This window comes from Sciurus carolinensis, chromosome X, assembly GCF_902686445.1.
Source record: "Sciurus carolinensis chromosome X, mSciCar1.2, whole genome shotgun sequence".
In the NCBI taxonomy this organism is placed as follows: domain Eukaryota; kingdom Metazoa; phylum Chordata; class Mammalia; order Rodentia; family Sciuridae; genus Sciurus; species Sciurus carolinensis.
Window position 1 is genome coordinate 99,662,029 of NC_062232.1, and position 18,829 is coordinate 99,680,857.

General features: G+C 39.3%; 1 protein-coding gene across 1 annotated transcript; it reads right to left on the reverse strand.

The window, feature by feature from the left end:
* Positions 1-1,869: 1,869 nt before the first annotated feature.
* Positions 1,870-16,730, reverse strand: Nkrf (NFKB repressing factor). The gene is given in 5 exon segments (XM_047536416.1): positions 1,870-3,968; positions 3,971-4,843; positions 6,099-6,229; positions 16,062-16,351; positions 16,576-16,730. Coding segments are annotated over 4 exon segments (2,358 nt in total). The 5' UTR covers positions 16,328-16,351; positions 16,576-16,730; the 3' UTR covers positions 1,870-2,880.
* Between the last annotated feature and the right edge of the window lie 2,099 nt (positions 16,731-18,829).

Genomic DNA, 18,829 nt, shown 5'->3' on the forward strand with positions numbered 1-18,829 from the left:
ATTTGGTAACTATTTTGTACATCAGAGAAACACTATTCTCAATCTCTTTCATGAGATAATAATCCTTTTAGAACCTTACAACAGAGCCAACAACCTGACCTCCCAAAATATCATATCTGTGGTCAAAGGCATCATTACTACTCATTTGAACATTAATGCTAATTGCCTTTTTTCCTCTTTTCAATTGTTAGCACTAGAGGCTGCCTGTATGTAATATTATAACAAAGTTAACTAAAACAGACATGTGAGGTCCCTTATCAAACTGCAGTCAGATTTGAACTTGTCTTCCATTCTGCACCTGCTGATGTGGGGAAGTAAGCATAATGAAGAACCAAAGTTGTAATTAGAGTCACTTAGGACTCATTTTGAGCTTCAGGGGTTACTCATGGTAGTGAATACATTGTATACTACTAAAAAAAAAAAACCCCAATGAAATGAATGGTATTTCCACTCATTCTGCAGTCAGAGGTGGGGGGACCCAAAAAAGTAGATGTGAGACTCAGTGCTAAATGTATAAAACTGAAACTAGTTAGTTCTTCAGTACAACATATCTAAGCTATCCAAAATAAAACTGCTCATGTATTGTACATGTTTTATTTCAAGGTTAGTGGGTTAAAAATGACTGCTATTTCAAAGAAAGAGAAAATAAGGGTACTAACTAAAGGGACAAAATGGAACAGCAAGCTTGTCAGCTGCCCATTCCTGCCAACCCCATTTCTCAACATTACTTTATTCTCAAGCACAATTAAGTAACTTTGTTCTACTTCTGCATCAGCACCAAAGCTGATCTCAAAGTTAGGAAAGCTGGCCTCTCTAAATCAGGCATGAAATTCATAAATATTTGACCCCATTACTTGGAAGGCTTAACTGTAACTGCATTAATCTTCTGATCTGTTAAGGTTCATCTAAAGAAATTTGACTTATATGTAACATTTCCCTACCTTTTTCCTCTTAAAAAAAATCATTCTGGGAAGAAGAAAAGTGAAAAGAGAAGTTTTCACATCTTGTAATTTACAAAGCTTCTCTCACTCAGAGAATTGAACAGAGGGTTTTCTAACTTACTAACTGAACTACAGTTTTCCTAGGTTGGCATGAATCTTGGAGGTAAAATCTATAAAGATTTTTAGCTTAGTTCCCTTTGCCATTGTTAAAATATTAAATACCAAAATAAAATGCACACCTCATTTCTCCTACCAACGTTAGAAAAGGAAGACAGTGGAAAAGCAAATATCACATACTGTATTAGTCATGGTAGGTGCCTACAAGTTAGATCTAGGTGTAAAGTCTAATTTATATTTGATAACAGTCATTTAACTGAAGTCTCTTAGTGCAAAAAAATGCAAAAGGAAATTACTGTTTATTATAGGTCAATTACATGTCAAGCACAGTGCTAAAAGTTTTGAGACACTGTAAACAACCTAATCATCCTCAACATCATTTAACTGGAGGTGTTTAACTATCAATATTCATCTGTGTTGTTATAGGTGAGGTTATACTCGATGTATCTGAGATGCAAAAACAAAAATCTCATAAAAAGTGAACAGCTGGGGCTGGGGATGTAGCTCAGTTGGTAGAGTGCTTGCCTTGCAAGCACAAGGACCTGGGTTCAATCCCCAGCACCACACACACACACACACACACACACACAAAAGTGAACAGCTTATAATCTGGATGAAGCTAGCATGTCAGTACATAGGAATGTGATGAGTGACCGATTCCTATCAGTTCCCATCTGCTAAATCATTACATTCATCCATAAGTGCTCTGGGGTTGAAATATTTTGTGCAAACACCACTTCCCTTCTCCAAAGACCCAAAGTGTCGTATTAGGCTGCTGCCCAGAAATAAGTGCACCACCACTTTGACCAACTTTGGCTCCTTTTTATTCAGGAAGCATACACTAATTCTTTTTATACATTTTCTTTTTTTTACATTCCAGAAATAAGCGAAAATAGCAGTTTTAAATATGTTACAAAGTTGGCTTTGGGGGCTTAATAAGCTTTTTGAGAGAGGGACCAGCCAACTGACCTTTTCATCAAAGCACCAATGTATCTTCAGTCGTTTACCAAGTTCTACCACAGCTGTGGCTGCTCTGGATGTGTGGTACATCCAAACCGTGTGAAAGCTACAATGGAGGGTTGCTGTGAGTCTCTCTGCAAGGCACCAAGAACAAACAGTTCAAGCTTCCTTTCTTCAGACTGGATCAAAGTTTTTGAACCTTTTCAACTGCTCTCTCAAGTAGTGCTCTCTCAGCATGAAGACTAGAATTTGTTAAAACCCATATATCACAAGATACAGTAAATCACTTCCAATATTTTGGAAATCACATGATAGAAGTTATAAATAAATGAACACTAAAATTACTTTAAGAAAGTTTTACATCATTTAGTTGATAAGTACATTTACACATACAGCACAATTTACTATTAAACATTCTATAACTGGCTTCACACAAAGATGAAAATAGATAATACAAAATGATCTGACATTTCCAGTATGTCTGGAATTAAAACTGTAGTTTTACTGGAGTCAATATCGACTTTACATATTGTTGCAGATTGCTGTGCTATGCCCTTTAAAATGTGAATTTCTTTCTTAGGGTGAAATTCCATTTGGATATGTGTACTTGCTTGTATAAGCTACTAAAATCGGAGGGACACAGCAATATCAAAGACACAAACAGTAACTGCACAATATCATCAGCTGGAGTAAGCTACTGCAAGTGGACAGAATTCTTCAGATTCCAATATCTAATAAAGCACTATATGAAATGAACGAGATGAAACGTGTTAAGAATGAATATACTCTGCAAGGAGAACAAGTAGCATTTCTTTTAATTGATAAATCAGCCTCATTTGGCATTTACAAAATGAGTAAGATCTCAATTTGCCTGAGGCATAACAAGCTCATAATGCCCCACTTGGCCTTCCTGTTTGAGCTGGTCTAGTAGGTCTTCCTTCCGTCTTTTTCTACCTACCACCAGGTACCTATCATGGCCCACCCCATGAGACTTACTCTTCAGGCCGTACTTCTGAGCAATCTGATGTATTTGCTTCCGTTCATCATTAGTCAGCTCCGTAGAGAAAGTCAAGTCCGTGTGGCTCTCCGAGCGGGCGTAGTTTCTGATGATCTGTTCGATATCTCTCTTGGCAATTTTATTGACCCTCTCTACATCAAGACCAAGCCCTTCCCGCTTATGCTGCTCTTTGACTGAAATAGGCTCCCGGATGCCCTCACCAGATTTACCTAAACCACCACCCGTCCAGCCCATCTTTCTCAGCAGCTGATTTCCTATGTTATCTTCTTTGATTTGTTGTTTGTAAGCCTCTTCTGCCGAGCGGCCCTGAATTTCATTTCTTGAAATCACGTCTTCGACAGTTCCTTTCTTCAAGTTGTTGATGACGGTTGGCTGGGTCTTTTTGAGGGTTTTCACAGCTTCACCAGCAGCTTCGTATTTGACAGTTTTCTTCACCCCAACAGCTTCTGCAATAACTTCACTCTCGAGGATCACCTTGCATTTCCAGCGGAGGCCTGTCATCCTTTCATAGACGTACTCGACTGTCATTCGGTTAAACTGCGCCGTGTCATTCAAGGTGCACACAGGATTTGAAGAATTCTCATAAACCACAAGATCCTTTATATCTTTCTTCTTTCCAGATCCTCTGGGTGAAGAGCCCGAATGGCACTGAGAACTTTTGACAGATGGGTAAGTGGGCTGTGTTTTCTGAAGAATTTTTAGAGCCTCATCAGCAGCTGCATGCTTACTTGTTTTCTTGGTTCCATAACCTTCAGCTAAACAGTGGTCTTGCAAAAACACTCGACAACGCCAGGTGCGATTTGGCATCATCTCATATTTGTACTCAACTGACATTTTGTTGAAAGAGGCAGAATTGTTAAGGATGCCAATGGCATCGTTTGCATTTTCCGTAATGACAAAATTGGTCCAGTGTTTGGCAGAAGAATTAAAATGGTCTGCCCAGAAGCATCTTTACCTAGCACCACCAGGTCTTCCGGTGGTTTCAGAGCTGGAGGAAATTCATAGGAAAGCATGCCAATCTGACACACCACAAGGTCCTCTCCAATTGTGTGCTTGAATTTCCGCCGGACAACTCTAACCTCAATACGCTTCTGCAAGAGTTTTACCGCTAGCTCAGTAGCTCGATCCCTGGACCCATTCTTGCTGCCAGCATAACCTGTGGTTAGGTAGATATTTTGGCATCTAACTTCACAAGCGTAACCATCTGTTAGAAGTTTTTTATTTTTGGGGATATCAGCAGGAGGGATTTCTTTTAAAGGAGCATATATATACTCAGGATTTGTCTTACATGCTTGAATACAACGTGTTAACATGTATGTATAATTAATTTTATCTGATCCAGAAGTCATCTCTGGATTAGAAAGGTTCTTCCAGATAGTTGCTGTTAATTTTTCAATAAAATACTGCTTCTCAGCTACCACTGACTCAGGGTATGTCTGTGAAGGTGAAGGTGAAGGCTCGGGAGCTGACTGAGAGTTTGCCTGCTGTGATGTGCTGCTTGGGGCAGGGTTCCCACTGTCAAAATACATGTTGGTTGTTACAGGCTGGTCTTTTGTGAAAATAAATCCTGATGAATCGCAATACTGAGAATTCCCATCTTGTACACTGAAAGAGTCTTGAGTATAATCTTGGTAGATGTTTCTTGGCATGCTGGCAAAACGTGTTTGCTCATTTGCCTCTTTTGTTTGAGGGCCATAAGGATCTTCCTGTCTTTCATCTTTTGAACTACTAGCTACAAAATGGACAGGCTCAAAACGAGGTCTCGCATGGAATTTGGAACCGGCTTGCTTTTTAGTAGGATTTTGACCTATAGAATGAGTGAAATTTACAATTCATTAAAATGGGAATATTTCAAAAGAACCAAGCAGGAAAATAGTACCAACCATATTAGGTGCAAGCTGAACTGTTGGTACCAGATTCGTCCCATCACAAAAACTTCAAGTCAAGTCATTTGGGTGAAGGGACTTCTATCAATGTAAGATTCCACCACAAGAAGGAAGGCTCCCTGTCCTTCCACGTGTAAGGGAGGACTCTTGATAGGAAATATACATTGAGTCAAGTATGCAGGTCACCATGAGGCATGACTGGTAGATGATTCTGTATCAAATGAGCTAAAGCATAGGTGAGATGTACTTTTTACCTCTATTAAAAGGTGGAGGGTCCTGAAAGGGTGTTCTGGTACAAACTCTTACCACCTGTGTCAAAAAGCTCACTGAGGGACGGCAAATGGAATAGATAGCTCCAATGCAACAGAGATGATGACCAGAGGCATTTACAAAACCTTTCTCTTCTGTATCAGAGGTGAGTGACTGTGATGGTGCTTTACATAGTTGTGACCAAAATCAGAGAAAAAAAGTTATCAAAAAATTCCAAGGTTTCAATGTCAAAACTTTAGTTCTGCTGAGTGCGGTGGTGCATGCCTATAATCCCAGTGGCTCAGGAGGCTGAATCAGGAGGATTGTGCTAAGCAACTTAGTGAGACCCTGTCTCAAAATAAAAAAATAAGAAGGGCTGGGGCTGTGGCTCAGTGGTAAAGCCCCTCTGGGTTCAATCCCCAGTACAAAAACAAAAAAACAAATGAACCTTTAGTTCTGACCTGTTCTGTTCAACCATGTTTGCTATATTTTATTCCTAGAGCAAGCAACAGCTAGAAACTAATGATTTACTGGGGACACGAAACTGAAAGCTATGGAAGAACTGTGTTGAGGTCACAACCAGACCTAGTGCTTCCTCAGTAGAAAAGAGGTAGAAAGAGGTGCCCATCCTGGACCCATCCAAGAGGATTCAGTTACTCAGATGCTCAAATGATCACAGTATAAGGTTGTTCTATTTGGAGGGAGGTTCCATGGCATAGACTTCAAGGATAGCATTGTAGCGTAACTAGAATATGCTTAGTTTTCAGTTGTCTTTAGCATACTAAAAAACTGTACATACCAAGTTGAAAATATTTTACCTGAATGTAATTATCAGCGTTATTTAAAACCAGATACCACACTCACGTCATTAAAAAAAGAAGCCAGTGTGTTTCTTCAAATTCCACCTTCCGGAAACAGTATACTCACCATCATATGTTGAGAGGTGGCGTTTTTGACCTTTGGAAGGTTTGGACAGCATCAGATCATATGAAGGCATCTCTCCGATATCAATACCTTCGGCCATTTGAAGAATTTTTTCCATCAAGCGAGGGCTGTACCTATTTAAGTTAATATACCCTACAGTTAAAACAGGTAAGGATGTAATTTCTAAATTTTTAAAAAAGATTTTTATTAGTGGAATATAATTATACATAATAGTGGGATATAATCTGATATAATCATATATAGAATAGAATATAATCTGTTCCATTTCAGTCCCCAGTACTTCCTCTTTCCCGCTCCTCTTTGCTTCCCCTGTGCCCTTTCCTCTACTGGCCTTCCTTCTGTTTATTTGTTGTTTTAAAAATTGGTACTTTATAGATATACATAAAGGTGAAATTCACTGTTACATGAATGTAGTTTATTTAAAACTTGTAAATGAGTCAGTCTTATTGTTACTCCCACAAAACTTTACCGACAAGGTATCTTGGTTATAAAACCAGAGAATCAGCTCTAAAATATTTACCTATCAAATGAGTAACTATGTTACTTTTAGGAATCAAAATTTTTCAGCAAAAGACATATAAATATTAAATTGAGAAAGTTTAGCCAAGATTTTATCTGTAATGTGAATTGGAAATCATGAGTATAAACTCATGATTAAATGAGTTAAATCATGAGTATAAACTCATGATTTACTTTCCATTCTTAAATGTATTATATGTAAGTAATTATATTTATATATTTATAGATGTACTAACAGTGTTAAGAGATGTTGGGTGACTAACACCCAGATTGTGGTCACTGTTATTTCTCATGGAAAAAATCAGGATTCTTAGAGAAATGGCTGTTTCCAAGTCTGGAGCAGGAAATATCTAAGATGAGCCTAGGAGACCTTCTTGCACTTAAAAACAAGGAAGCTGTCAGAGACCACAGAGAGTTGTGTCAAATGGACTCAGAAGCCAAAATGAATAGATTCCTGCTGGTAACGTGAGCCAACTTGAGTATCATAAGAATAACAACTGATCGGGCGCGGTGGGGCACACCTGTAATCCCAGCGATTCAGGAGGCTGAGGCAGGAGGATCACAAGTTCGAGGCCAGCCTCAGCAACTTAGCAAGACCCTCAGCAACTTAGTGAGACCCTGTCTCAAAATAAAAATAAGAAGGGCTGGGGATGTAACTCAGTGGTAAAGTACCCTTGGGTTCAATCCCCAGTACAAGGGGAAAAAAAGAATAATAACTGCAATGAATTAAAATATATCAGATAGATTGGAAATCTACTAAGTTCATAATACTTACAAACCCATTATTGGTCACCTTTTGAGGATGGAGGGAATCAAGTCATTATTCTGCAAACAAGTAAATATTAAAGGAAGAAAGCAAGCATTTTTCCTGTATTTTCCTATACAAATTATATCTCAAAACAACCAAAGAGCTGAGGAGAATCTCTTTTATAGAAGTATTCCAGCTAATAAATGAAGGGAATGACAACTACTACCATTTCACAAGTCATAATAAAATAATAAATGACCATCAATAGCTATTAAATCTATTGATAAAAAGTTGATGGGAGAGAACCCAGAAAAAGACCCATACAAACATTCTAAAAGTAATGATTGACAAAGGTACCAAACAATTTAATGGAAGAAGGCTAGACTAAGCCACATAGGGTGCTGGAACAAGTAGGTATCTGTAGGCAAAAACAAAACAAAATAAACCCCAACCTAACCTTCACATCTTATGCAAAATTAACTTAAAATGCATTATGCACTTATATGTGAAACTTAAAACTTTTATAAAAAACATAGGAGAAAAATCTTTAGGATCTATGGCTAAGCAAGCAGTTCTTAGAACTCCTCTAAAATCATGATTTATAAAAAGGAAATAGTGGTAAAATGGATCTCAAAAGAACTTAAAACTTTTGCTCTTTCTGACAGATCCTGTAAAAAGACAAACTACAGACTGGGAGAAAATATTTGTAAGCCCACTTGAAAACAATCTGGTTTCCTCAAAGTTTGACAGAAACAAAAAGAAATTTTGAAATGAACAAAAGACATTAACAGAACATCTCAACCAAAGAGTACAGACAGATTACAAATAAACATATGAAACAATGTTGAACATCATTAGCCACCGGGGACATGTGATTTAAAACCATCATAAACCAACTGGAATGGTCAAAGTAAAACAGTGACAACACCAAATGCTGGCAAAGATGCAGAGAAACTGGATCCCTCAGACACAGCTGGTATAAATATAAAATGGATAGTCACTCTGGAAAATAATTTGGAGGTTTCATATAAAATTAAACATCGATCACCACACCACCCAGCAATTGCACTGTTGCACTGTTGGACATTTATTTCATAGAAATGAAAATATACACTCACACAGAATGTGTCCATGAATGTTCATAATAGCTTTATTTGTAACAGGTGTAACTGTGATCAACCCAAACATCCTTCAACAGCTAAATGATTAAAACTCTGATACAGACACACCATGGAACACTACTCAGCAACAAAAAAAATATGTGATACATGCAACAAGGTATATGGATAGGGAGATGGATGTGGTTATAACAGGACAACTCCAGAGATCCTTGTGGTACTGGGAACATGCAGTATCTTGACTGTAGAGGTGGTACAAAAGCCTACACATGGGTTGGGGGTGTAGTTCCGTGGTAGAGCACTTGCCCAGTATGCACGAGGTCCTGGGTTCCATCCCAAGCACGACAAAAACAACAGCAACAAAACACACCTAAAACTTACACATGATAAATTGAATAGAACTAAATACACACATATACTAATAAATCTCAGGGAATATGAGTATGATCCATTGATTATGACAATGTAATTATCCTAGTTGTGATATTACACAACAATTTTGCAAAACGTTACCACTGTGGGAAACTGGGTAAAGAGTACTGGGCATTACACAGCCAGTGTGATTCTACATCATGTACAACCAGAAGAATGAGAAGTTATACTCCATTTATATATGATGTGTCAAAATGCATTCTACTGGCATGTATAACTAATGAGAATAATTTTTTTAAAGTACTAGGCATATCCTTATATCTGCACATGAATCTACAATTATGTCAATAAAAACTGTGTCAATTAGAAATTTGGAAATTCCATAATGTTGAAAAGTTGAAAAAGTCATCTTAATATCACTGTGGGACAATCAAACATATGTTCCCTGATATGATACAGTGGGACATACACTCCTGTGTGTGTGCGGGGGGTACTAGGGATTGAATACAGAGGCCCTCTATACCTAACTATACCCCCAGCCCTTTTTAAAATTTTATTTGGAGACAGGGTCTCACTAAGTTGTCCGGGTTGGTCTCCAACTTGATGTCCTCCTGCCTCAGCCACCCAAATAGCTGGAATTACAGGCATGTGACATTATACCTGGCTCCTAGCACTATTTATGAAGTACTTTTGCCCTACAAATAATTGAACCTGAACTTAATCAGGTCCCTAACTCCCAGGAACACACTTAACACCATCACAAGAATATAACCAACCAAATCCGGAATGAGGGAACACTACATAACAACCCAATTTCCTCGAGTAAATAGTATGAAAATAAAGTGAGGGGCAAAATGATCATAGGTTAAGAAAACAGATCAATCAAATACATTGGCAGTCCTTATTTGGATCATGAATTGAACTGTAGAAGACATCTGAGATAAATGGACTGAATACAAACTAGGCATTGGATGATTTTAAATTACTATTAATTTTGGTGAGTATGAATAATGGTATTTTGATTCTATATTTAAAAAGCTTATCTGATTCAGATACATACTGAAGTATTTACAGGTAAAATGACATCAGAACTTTTGAGATATACTTCAGAGTATCATCCATAAAAAACTGGGGGTTAACAGATGAAATAAGAAGGGTAGAATGAATGACAAGGCTGTTCATCATTGCTCACTAAAGGGTACACGGGGATTCATTAAAGTCTTTTCTACTTTTGTGTGTATTTGAAATTTACCTTAATAAAAAACTTTAAATAATGTTTTTAAATTTTAAAAACAGCTCCTTATGAAGTAGCTTGGTTTTCTGACAATAACACTTTACGGCAGAGAAACAAACCCATGGGCTCAAGTGAAATTTTTGTTATCATGGGTACTAAAAAAGAGAATCCTGGCAGCATTTGGGAAGAAAGTTCTGAAAATGAATAACTATCATAGCTTTAGATGGGCAGGTAACATTCGTTTTGTTTTTTTTGTTTTTTGGTGCTGGGGATCGAACTCAGGGCCTTGTGCTTACAAGGCAAGCACTCTACCGACTGAGCTATCTCCCCAGCCCTAAATTCTTCTTTTTTTTTTTTTTTTTGGTGCTGGGGATTGAACCCAGGGCCTTGTGCTTAGGAAGCAATAACATTCGTTGAGAGGTAGAGATTTTTCTGTTTGTTGGTGCTAGGGATCAAACCCAGAGCCTCGAGCATTCTAGGCATGTGCTCTACCACTGAGCCACACCCCCAACCCAAGAGAGGTGGTGTTTTTGAAGAAGGATAACATTTTCCATTTTCAGCACAATAGGTTCCACACCCATTACATGTCTTTCCTCACAAAGTAGAAGTCAAGACATAGTGGACTTTGTAGACAGGTTACTAGAAATGAGCTGAGTAATAACCTGCACTTCCTACTGGTAACTGCTACTGCTAACATCAGTATTTAAATATTAACAGCAATTTTGTTTTTATTTTCTCTTATCTGAACATAAGAAAATATAGTCTAAAACACCATACATTCTACATATATCATTCCCATTCAGATGTGGGGGTCCAGTTTCCAAGGTATGCAATGAAATAAGACTATGAAAATGAGAGGAAGACTACAACTCTTAAAACTGGTAGTCTCACATTGCTACCAAATCTGGTAGTACATCCAAGCCACTCACCTTGAATTCCAGTTAAAATTCTCCAGGCCTTCAATTAGAACTTGAATCCAAGTATGTTGTATAACTGAAAATGGTATCCTGGTCATACAGTGCACATGAGCAATGCATTGGGGCTTACTCTATTCACACTTTTCTCTCAAGCTTCTTCCAGCACTGGTAATTATTCTACCTATTTATTGTTCCCTATTCATTAAAATTGTCACAAAATTCAACATTTCTCATAGGCTATAAAAATAAGACTTCATGTAGGCTGCCAACAGTCAGATTCTGTCCTTTACTAGTAAATGATGACACCAAATAAGCCTGGCTATCTTGAACAAGAATGAAAAGATCATACAGTATCTAACACCTGACTATTCAAAGAACAATGCAAATATTAACCTAGAATCTCTAATAAAATGACCATCAGGATTTCATCTCTATTTCTAAAATTATCCTGAGAATAGTTATCCCAAAGATAAAGAAGCTCTTCAAATCTGAAATAAGCCAAGACAATAAAGCTTCCATTACCCAGTCTTCCAGTGTTTTTTCACAGCATATTAGAAGTTACATCTTTATTCCAAAAATTTTAGAAAATCCTCCAAGAAAAGCACCTACAATTTCAACTACTAATACTTTTGATAACATTTTGGGGCTTATTTTTTTGTTTGTCTGTTTTTCTGTATTTTCCATACCCTTCCCAATCACTAACTGATCATCATCTATTTTGATTTGCAATCTGGTGGGGATTTTTGTTCTTAATCTACTATATCATAAGCTGTTTCTCCATATCACTACCATGTAAATTTTTTTTGTTTTGGCAGTATTGGGGATTGTACTCAAGGACTTGGGCATGCTAGGTAAGTACTCTACCACTGAGCTACACCCCCGCCCCACTACCACATGAGTTTTAAAGGCTATAGGGTATTCTACATTTTGAGATATGATGTAAAGTGTCATTAAGAAAATTTTAATGTAGTAATTTTAATGTTCATGCATACTATGTATTTACATCTGTTAGATCACCCATTTGGTTTTAAGTACTTAAAAAGAAAACCAAAGAACCTCAACAGGTTTTATGGTTCTCAAAGGAAGTTTTAATATACCAAGGTTTGGGAATTCAGGATACAAAAAGATGATTTATAGTGGACAGAAACACCTGTCTTCATGAAGAACATAAACCATTATAATTTACACAGTGGCACCTGTAATTTAACAAATATTCAGTAACGGATGCTTGTAAAATATTTAACAAATATATTAAACTGCTGTACTTAGTCTAAACCAAAAAGATGAGACCTGAAAATTAAGCAAAGATTAGGGTTTCACAAGTATAAAATTATTTATTCTAAACTATAAGACTCCTAATATTATGTTAATAACATACAATCAGATGACTGATAAATATTTCAAGTGCTCCCATTCCCACTTCATTAGCCAGTGATTCCTGTACTCTACCTACTATGTTCAAAGTTAGTTTCATAACGTAAATCCAGTTGATAGCTACCTTCCACATACCAGTCTCATTCCATATCAATGAGGAAGTAAAAAAAAGAATCAAGGGAGCACATTTGGTTTCATTCTAAGACATATTTATTTATGAATTAATGTCTCATATCAAAGATGAAGAGGCCAGGAATCTGCTTCTAGTCCTATTGATCAGGAGAGACTGAAAAACTAAATGTTCCAGGTAACCAAACATGCTGCCCTATTAAATATACATATGTAAGGCTGAGAGTGTAACTCAGTGGAAGAGCACTTGCCTAGAATACACAAGGCCATGGACTGGATCTCTAGCACTGTGAAATAAACAAACACTCTACAATTTATAAATTAAAATCGCACAGATCCATAGGCATTTATATGAACAATTAAGGGTCATATATGTAGTTGATTAGAAGACTGTACTAATGTTTTATTAGCCACAAAACATTATCTTAGAAATTGAAGAAAAAATATCTTGATGTAGTAGGTATAAAGTCATCTGTTACTTTGCACTTACATCAGTTCAGTCAATAGAAGAACTGCCATAAGATTATCAATTAGCTTAACTGAAAAGTAATGTTTGCATTATCTGATAACTTAAGATAGAGAAGAAAGGGAAGGGCACCTACAATCTCAACCAGATACCTTTGACAACATTTTGAGATTGATTTTTTTAAAGTCCCTTTTCTGTGTTGTTTACTTTCATGAAACAGACAAACAACAAAAGAGAAATAATTTCAGCTATTTGAGCTTCCTGGTTGCCTGGAGAATAAGAGAAAAATGATTAAGTGCAGACTGGAAAGCATATCTGCTTTATGTTATCTTACAAAGCAGCAGTTCTCAGTGTTTCTGGGGCCCTGGATCAGCAACATCAGCATCACCTTGGTAGAAATGTAAATTCTCGGGTAACCTCCTCAGCTCTACTGAATCAGAAACCCTGGGATGGGCCCTAGCAACCTGAGGTTTAACAAGATTAACAGGTGATTTTGATATACTCTTAAAAGTGAGAAGCACAATTAATATACAAACTTATTCCATGGAAACTGCCACTATCGCCAAAAGGAATGAAATATGGTCTGCCTCCCTGCACATCTGATTTTCTCTTCTCTTGTTCTTATAATAAAGGATTTTTCAAAGATATCCTTAAACTAGAACCATTTCAATCCCAAATCAAACGAAACCAACAGTGCTACCAAAGGAGAAAAAGGGCAAAGAGTTCCTATTTTGCTACTCTTCATCATGTATTCTAGACATCATATCACGAACCTTGAATAACAAATTAACAACTTAGGCTTAGGAAAGGTTATTTCGCTATGTGTTCTGCAGTCAGTTCACTTGACAGAAGAGTATTCTAACCCAGAAAATAAGAGCTCTGCCAACATCAACATCAAGTACTAGTATAGAGATTTTACTCACATGGAGAAAAGAGCTAATAAAAAGTCTGTCTATTGCACTGGGTCCCCAGTTTCCAAGATTATCTATTGGCCCTTTCATCTATTATCTAAAGTTATCAGATATAATGCAAATATTACTTTTCAGTTAAGCTATTTGATAATGCTATGGCAATTCTTCTAATGACTGAACTGACTTAACTACAACATTAACATGACTTTATACATACTATACATAGGTGCACACACAAAACATCCTGGATGTTTGAGCTTTTAATGCCAAGAACCACTGGTTTGGTTTGTTAATGCCCAGGTTATGTATAAGGCTGCTGTTTCTTGGAATGAAATCCTGAGATAAGCGATATGGCTTATGTCAGTTACTTGGTTTCATCTCTGGTACATCCTTCCCAAATATGACAGCTGTTTCTCAGTGGAAAGAGTATCATCCTCGACAACAGAATATCCCCAATTGTGGGATCTTAGAGAAGTCATTTAACTTCTTGGCCTCCATCAATTTAGCTGTAAAAATGAGACAACACCTAACCCCCAAGGTTGTTGTTAAATGAAATATTTAAAATGTGTTGTAAATTAAAAGCTGTATACATCCATTCACTCCCCACACAATTATTGAACACGTATTATGTTGCAGGCATTCTTATAGGCACTGAAGATAAGCTGTGAATAAGAAAGCAAAATCTCTTTCCCCAAAAAAGCTTACATTCTAGTGGGAAGGTAAGCTTTATAATTAACACGAAGAATGGTTATTCTCCTCCCCTACTTAAATTTTTGAAAAGATTCAGATTCCCCAGGTCTTCTGTGATATTGAGGATTATATGATAAAGATACATTTTCAACTGCAAGAACACTGTTCAAGGTGAAGGTCAATTGGGTTTATCTTACTTGCTTAATTACCAAGGTTTCCCAGTAGTAACCAGTTCCTCCAGTGAAATAATCATTATCTCTGGAGGTAGAAATTGAGAAGACGGAAAATATAAATTTCTGTGACAAGAGCAAGGTATCATGGTTGATTGCCATGTTCAACAATTAAGGGTAGGACTGGACAATCCTATTTTTCAAGCATGTTTTCCAGTCATTCCTAGAACTGAATTTGCTCTGATCGTTTTCCAGAATTTCTCTTCTAATAAAATATTGACTGTTAGGCAAGAATGTCAAAAAAAGAAGCTTCCCAGTCTATCAAAGGAATGATTAGTCAAGTATAAGGCTAATTTGGGGGTTCTGAAGAACAGAGGTCAAAATAGCCCGTTTCCAAGAGAAAAAAAACAACTGCGTTGGTACCATACTGCAGTCTCCATTGAATGCAAAGAGCTATCAAAGAGGCCTGTGCAGAAGCCACCAGGTACTGGGCAGAGGGAAACATACACAGACACACAAACTGCCCTTAAACCTCACCCAGAAGCCGAACATTAATCCTTCTTATGATACTTAAAGTAAAAGAGGGCAATCCATTTTTACAGCAGATATATCCATTTCTTTGTTTGAGTCCAGACACATTATGCGCAAATCTACAAGCAAAGCTGACGCTGCGTCTCAAAGACCTAATACATACCGCCTCCCCAGAAGACAGTAAGACCCAGGTGGGGGACTGCAAGTAGAGGGGGATGTATCTAATGGAGATGGAAGAAGAGAGTGGTCAGGAGGTGACTAGGATTAGAACCGCAGGGTCCCCTCCCCTCCCCTCCCCCCCGCAGCCCCATCGAATATTCTCTGCGGATACCGCATCCTTGGACAGCCCTACGCAGGTCCAAGATTCTGCTATTCAACATTTCCCACGTCCTCCAACATCATCATCAACCACAACGACCACCTCTCAATAATACTCCTCCAGATCCTACATTATCTTCATCCCTGGTCCTGGAGGGGCTGCTGATCTCTGCACCCCTGTTAGGTCATTCCCTGCCACCACGGTAGCCCACCCCCCCCAGACCAATAATTAAGCCTCTGGTATCCTCCCGCACCTCCAAATCTCCAGCCTCCAAATCATCATCCGCATCCCGCCCTCATTCCTATCCCACCATCACCGATTCTCCACCACCGCTGACCCTAACCCAACCTCCATCACCAATCTCTCACCCTCGTCCTTAATCCAACCCCTCATCACCCATTTCTTACTCGTCCTGGTCCCTCACCCAACCTTCCACACCTTTCTCACCTGCAGCCCAGGAAAACGTGGTTGGTCCAGGCAGCGGAGAGCGCGAGGAGCTGGTCGAGGGCAGCCCCAGGATAGCTGTGCAGGTGACGACAGATGAAGCTACGCCGCAGAGCCCACTGCCAGTCACTTTCGTGGCTATAGCGCCACTGCTCTAGCACTGGCTCAGGCGGGGGCGGCGGGAGGGGCGGCAGTGGCGGCGGCGGGAGGGGGGGCAGCGGCGGCGGCGACAGGAAGTCGCCCCCCAACAGCAGACGTCCTCCAGCCATCTTCTCCGCCTCCAAGCAGGGACCCTAGGGACGCAGCCGACCACTGTTCGCGAGCAAGCTAGCCCGCAGGAACAGGGGTCGGTGGGAGGGGCCGGGTGAGAAGGGGTGCGTTCAGGCAGGAAGACCAACTCTAGGGGCACTGGAGTGTGTGCGTGGGGGCTACCGTTAAAAAGAAAAGGGGAGCACGAGCTCCCTTCCCGACGCCGGGGCGCACGCCAGCTGCACTCCAACTCGTGGAGCAGAATTACCTCCGCACTCACACGCGCACTGTGGAGGTCCAGTGAGTCCGAGTGCTCCGCACCTCCTCGGACCCGCAGACCCACGCACTGCGCGAGGAGCGGAAAAACACACCAGCACGTTCTGCTCCCCCTCCTCTGGACTCTAGCCTACCTACCCGCGTGCCGCCCGGGGTTGTGAGGCCAGTGCGCAAGCGCCGCGGCTGTTCCCTAACTTCGAAATCTCGCCGCAGAATATCGCGCGATGTTTTTTTTTTTTTTTTTTTTTTTTTTTTTTTTTTTTTTTTTTTTACCCTTCCTATGACGACTACGGGCCTTTGACGCACTGTGGTGACAAGTAGAGGGCGGGGACTCCGGGAAGGGAGTTATGAAGGCTCTCTGAGGTTGGAGAATCTGGTTCCGTTAAGTCTCTGGAAGGTGCATTCAGGTGATTGTTGGTAACAATGGCTCACTTGATGCTTTCCCCCTGGATTTCTAAGCGATACGACAGTGAGACCATGTCTTTTGGAAGGGATTTTATACCTTTTTTTTGGTTAACGTTAGCTCTCTAAAGGGCCTCTTCTTAGGCAATAGCTTGAAAAAAATCTGTGCGTGGTACGTCATTAACTTTGTGAAAAGGTAGTGAAAATGAAACACTTGCAAAGAAAATTACTCACATACCACTTCTCCAGTCAACCCTTTTTATCGTCCTTACTCCATTCCAATTGTTAGGGTTCTAATCATGATTGCAAATAATTATGTATGCATCAATTTAAAACCTGGGGGCTGGGGATGTAGGCAAGCGATAGAACACTTGCTAGTGGGCAGAAGACCTTGGGTTCCATCCCCAACACCGCAAAAAATGTGCAAAATATTACAAAATAGAAAAGTGGTCCAAAGATGAGTGTTAAAAGTTGCACAGCAGTAAATAGCCAAATCACTGTGCAGATTATGATCTTGGTGGGAAAAAAATAGTCTGGCGTAAAATTAAGTGATACAGCAGCAGCAGGATTAGTGGATAAGGTAGTTTTTGCCCATTATCTTCTTAAACCCTTTAATGTCATATTTCTAACTGTACGCCACATGTGGGAGTGTATTGGACTGAGAAAAGCAGAGGATGCCAGCACTGTTCACACCATTTCATAATTATTTCCATGTCTATTTCTCTATGGTAAACATTCATGTTTATTGATCTGACAGCTCCTGAACCATCAAGTCAAAGAATACCATACTAGGAAGCAAGTTTAGATACAAAGTCAAGTCTTCATTGTATGAGTGGGGAAAATAAAGGCCAGAGAGGTAAGTTGCTGAAGGCTGTAGATAGTTCTTAATAATGATGAGATCAGAGTTTAGATCACCTGACTTCTTGTCATTGTATTGACCTGTTTTGTTCTCATGTGTCACCTTCTGGATTTAATTGAAAAAAGTTTGACTGCCTTTCTTACAATAGAGTGTCAGCTCTAGGAGAGCAGGGAACTCACTTATTTTGCTGTTAGCATCTACACGTGGCTCCCGTAGGCACTCCATAGATATTTGTTGCATTGAATAAATGAATGTTTCCTCCATTATCCCAATCTACGGAAATACATTTTCTTGGGGCCCACACTTTTAAGGTGACTTGTTATCTTATAATTAGATTAATTTCATTTTGCTCTGGTTATGTTCCCTGCAAAACTGAGGTGTTGAAACTTAATGGCTAAGGTAATGGTAGTAAGAGGTAGGGCCTTTAGCTAGGCACAGTGGCACATACCTATAATCTCAGCGACTCAGGAGGCTGAAGCAGGAGGATTGAAATTTCAAGGCCAGTCTCCGAAATTTAGCAATGCCTTAAGCAAGCTAGGAAGACCCTGTCTCAAAATAAAAGGGCTGGGGACTTATCTCCGTGGTTAGGCACTCCCGGATCCAATCCCTGGTACCAAAAAAAAGAAAAGAAAAGAAAAGAAAAAGAGATAGGGCCTAAAGACTTGAGGGCTACTCCCTCCCTGAATGGGATTAAGGGACTTATAAAACATGTTTCATGCAACATTTGGCCAAATGCCCTTTCACCTTCTACCATATGAGGACACAGTGTTCCTCTCCTCCAAAGTAAGCAGCAACAAGAAATCATCTTGGGGACAGACAGCAGTCCATACCAGACAAACCTGATGATGCTTTGATCTTGAACTTGCCAGCCTCCAGAACTCTGCGAAATAAAATTATATTCTTCCCCACACCCAGGGCCCAAAACTGAACTCAGGGCCTTGCACCGCTAGGCAAGAGCTCTGCCACTGAGCTAAATCCCCAGCCC